The sequence below is a fragment of the Benincasa hispida genome, chromosome 4 (genome assembly GCF_027475165.1).
Source record: "Benincasa hispida cultivar pf3 chromosome 4, pf3_genome.v1.1, whole genome shotgun sequence".
Taxonomy (NCBI): domain Eukaryota; kingdom Viridiplantae; phylum Streptophyta; class Magnoliopsida; order Cucurbitales; family Cucurbitaceae; genus Benincasa; species Benincasa hispida.
Window position 1 is genome coordinate 30,865,343 of NC_143481.1, and position 4,610 is coordinate 30,869,952.

Genomic DNA, 4,610 nt, shown 5'->3' on the forward strand with positions numbered 1-4,610 from the left:
TTCAAGGATTAACTGCCACGTCACCCCATATTTAGTGCCTCCAGCCAAACCAATAAGTGAGCTTCCCTATTTAATATGTTTTTCTTTTCCTTTCTCCACAACTCCTATAAATAACATGGATTTTCACTTATTAGATATTTAATATATCATTCCTTTGGCTAAACATACTTGTTTAGGAAATTTAGAATTTGGGGCTTACAAGGTCGCATCCAATAGTGTTACAAGAATAAGGCACTCAACTTTATTCATATACTATAGATGACTTTGACTATTTACTCGAACCTGATCTACTTTTATGTCTCCACATAAAGTTCAAGTATTCATGTAATAGTCAAAGGACTTTTAGGTTTATTGGATTTCTAATAAGCAAAACATCTATTAAATAATAACTTATTGAATTTTCAGAATAAGTTCTATTGCTTACAAACCATGAGTTTTAGGACATAAAACCCAACAAAAAGAGGATCAGGTTTAAGTATATAGCCAAAGTGGTCTATAAGTATAAGGATAAGGTTAGGTTCCTTATCCTGAGGACTCTATGGATGCGGCTCGCTTTGTATTTGATAGAAACGATGTGATCCTGAAATCGTTCATGTAGAGACATGTGAGTGGGGGCATCCTATGCAAAAGATGTTTGTATAAGATCAGAGAACGAAATAGTCACTTTTCTTTATAATGCCATTTACTATTAAAACTGAGTATTTCACTTCGATGACCTAAGGTAACTTGATCTCAATCCTAAGCTAACTATGAACTCCTATTTATTCGGGATTATCCTTTAATCTGCATAGGTGAGAGTGATTCATCATCGCTGCTCAATAAGTCTCCCATTTTAAGGTTAAGACCAAGTAGATAGCTGGAGATATAATCTTGCAAAATGGAACTCACTCTTACTGAATTTTAGGGTTAGTAGATAGGTTGTTCTCTTAAGTACTGACTCTTAGTCTTGAATAAAGGGCCCTGCCTTCTCTATGACTAAAAGGGACTCTATTTATTAGTAAGACCATAAACCAATTGTTCATTAGTGGATTAGTGGAGACTTAAGGAGCAAGATGCATTATAGGGGTAAAATGGTAATTTTGACCTAATTGTTAATACAAACAACCTGTGAAGGATTGACTTACTAATCATGGTTAAATCAAGTGGACAAAAATGTATCTACAATAAGGAGAGTGCAGCTACTCGGCTTTACTAGAGTGACCCGGTAGTTAACGAATGTTGGTTAATTTAGTTAAAAGAGGTTAGCCAATTAATCTCGAATTCTTGAAGCTCATGATCTATAGGTCCATTAGGTCCCCTACTAGCTCATAAATGGACTAAATCTTATAATAGCATGATGAAAGAATTTGAAACGTTCAAATTTGGATTGAGGGAATTATTAATTATATATGATATAACTAGATGTTTAATTATTGAATTAAACGAATTGGAGAAGTTGAAATATTTAAATAGTTTTTAAATATAGAAAAATAAACCAAAATATTTACAAGATATGACAAAATTTTAGAACTATCAATGATAAACGCTGATAGACAATGATAGACTTCTATCAGTATCTATCAATATTATTGATAGAAATCTATCATTGTCTATCAGCATGTATCATTGATAGATTTTTTTGGAATAGGTGTTGTATTAATTTAATATTTGATATTAAATTAAGTTAATTAATTAAATTATTTAATTAGTTATTTAAAATTAATTTAAGATTAATTATTAGAATTAATTTTAATTAGTTTTATATTAATTATTGAATTAATATTTTAATTTGAAATTATGAATCAAAATTAAATTGATTTTGAAAAAAAAAATTAATTAAAAAAGGATTTTAACCCACTTCATAATTGAGGTTTGGGTGTCAATTTTAGGTGCACTGAGAATACATGTTGTTCTTCTATAAAGATAGAGGATTAATCAAGTGAAATATTTTAGGCAACTTGCTGATTTGATGAGTTTTTAAGGGAAAAAGTTCTCTCAAAATTCTAAAAAAAAAAAACCTTAGACTCCAATATGAAATTCCTACCAAATTTTCTTCTCATTTTGGATTCCACCATCCAATGTAAGGCCAAAGAATAGTAGGGAAGATCTTGTAATGGTCTGCATCAATTTCGAGCTGAGGAGTTGCTAATTTGGTGGATTCTTCAAAGGTAAAAACTCAAAAATCCTATGTTTGTATCTTGACCTTCCATCCTTGTAATCTAAAGTTAATGTAGTTACAGTTTAAGATCGAAATGCAGAAAGCAATTCAATTGTCAATACCATCACAAACTGCTTGTGAGATGGAAACAAGGACTGATATGACAGATATTTGTCAATGGCCCATTTTGTAGTTATTACAAACGATGTGATCCTAAACCGTTCATGTGGAGACATGAAAATAGGGGCATCCTATGTAAAGAGTTTACATAAGACTGAACCATGAAATAGTCACTTTTACGTTCTAAATGTCGTTTAATGTAAAAAAACTGACTATTTCATTATTGATGACCTAGGTAACTTAATCTTAATCCTGAGCTAACTATGAACTCCTATTCACTCAGAATTATCCTTAGATCTGCATGGGTGAGGCCAGCTCATTATCGCTGGCCCAATAAGCCTCCCATTTCAGGGGTAAGATCAGGTATCCCTGTGAACATAGGGTGCAAGACAGAATTCACTCCTACCCGTTATAGGGATAGTAGATAGGTTGTTCCCTTTAGTACTGAATCCAGGTCTTGAACAAGGGGCCCCACCCTCTCATTGGCCCGAGAGGAGTTCGGATTATAGGTTGGACAGAAGTAAAGAAGAGCTATGAGGCTAGAAGGTGTTGTTGAAGGAGTCTTGCAAGCCAAACATGAGAATTCAAGGAACAACAAGAAGAATCAAAGTCTTAATGGAGAACCCTCAGCCAACAACAAAGTAGGAGTTAAAAAGGGGTCCTATCCTCCATGTCAACATTGTAATAGAAAGGATCATCCTCCTTTCAAATGCTGGAGAAGACCAGACGCCAAGTGCACCAAATGTAACCAAATGAGGCATGAAGCTATAATTTGCAGGAGCAAGAATCAACAGCAAGGTGAAGAGGCTAAGATTGTTGATCAGGAGGAGGAGGAGGATCAATTATTTGTGGCTACATGTTTCATGGGTAGTGAATCAAATGAAAGCTGGCTAATTGATAGTGGTTATACCAATCATATGACTTATGACAAGGAATTGTTTAGAGATTTGAAGCCAACTAACATCACCAAAGTAAGAATCGACAATGGGGATTACATCTCTGTCAAAGGAAAATGCACTGTTGGGATTACAAGCTATAAAGGTATAAAACATATACAAGATGTTCTCTTTGTTCCCGACATTAACCATAATTTGTTGAAGTTACTTTTGAAGATAAATATTGTTTAATTAAGGATGCAGCTAATATGGAAATTTTCAAAGTTAAAATGAAAGGAAAGAGTTTCTCACTCAATCCTTTAAAGAATGAGCAATCTGTTTTTCTTCCTAAGGAAGATGTCACACAGATTTGGCACAAGAGAGTTGGACACTATCATCATCAAGGTCTGTTGCACCTACAAGAAAAGGAGCTAGCACTTGATGTTTCCAAGCTTGGTGATGCAATCTCAAGCTTCAAAGCATGTCAATTTGGAAATTAAATAGGAAGCCATTCCCGAAGTAACCTGGAGAGCCATCATTTGCAAGTTGCAGCTCATCAACACAGATGTTGTAGGACCGCAAAGAACACCTTCTTTAAACGGTAGTTGATAACAGACAAAAATGCACGTTATTATAGTGCTAAGTTATCAAACGATGCAGGTTGCGTTGATAAAATATATAAGATAGTGTCCAAAAAGCATTAAGTTCACAATATTGCGGTTGCATGCGTCCATCGCATTAAAACAGTTAACTTATGTATTTTTGTGCAGGATATGCGTTGACGCAAGGTGGAAAATGTGATTCAAAGAAATCAACGGCCGAGCGCATCAAAAGATTGTGTTACTGCAAGGCTATGCGGTCATTTTCCCTCGCAAATATCTGCTCAAGAAGGTTGCCGCATAGAGCCGGCGAAACTTGGTGGGCGCATCTGGGTAAAAAGCGTAATAAATCATGATGGGACAGAAAGCTGATGACGGTCGATTCTGAATTAAGTTGACCAGCCGTTAACGAACTACTGTAGTAAGTACACTCAACTTTTCGGTGACAAATATTCGACGCATCAGACAGAGAATTAATGTCATCCTATCAGTGCAATCATAAGAAAGACGAAGCCTTTCACCCCAAAGCTCTATAAATATCAGAAGCCACCTTGAGTGAAGAAGTTCAACAGTTAGAGAATTTTCCCCTTAGTTAAAAGTAGCCTTGTTCTTAGTTTTTCTTTTATTTAGAAGGCGGAAGCGAGAGAAGTGAGATTGTACCAAGAGATCATTCCGGTGAACTTGGAAGAGAACCAAAAGCATCGAGATCAGAGTGAGGGCCAACTCCTGCGGATGTAGGAACATCTTTTGAACATAATAGAGTTAACAGTGTAAAAGCTTTGGGAAGCAAGGGATCTCTACCAAGCTCTCTATCCTTATCTTCCATTGTCATTTTGTACTTTGAACTTATCTATAGAAATGGAATTTACTTCTTTATAT

General features: G+C 35.0%; 1 protein-coding gene across 1 annotated transcript; it reads left to right on the forward strand.

The window, feature by feature from the left end:
• The first annotated feature begins 2,790 nt into the window (after positions 1-2,790).
• On the forward strand, positions 2,791-3,632 carry LOC150036637 (uncharacterized). The gene is made up of 2 exons (XM_090313192.1): positions 2,791-3,298; positions 3,358-3,632. Exons 1-2 carry the CDS (start codon positions 2,791-2,793, stop codon positions 3,630-3,632), a joined length of 783 nt encoding a protein of 260 aa, XP_090169318.1.
• The last annotated feature ends 978 nt before the right edge of the window (positions 3,633-4,610 follow it).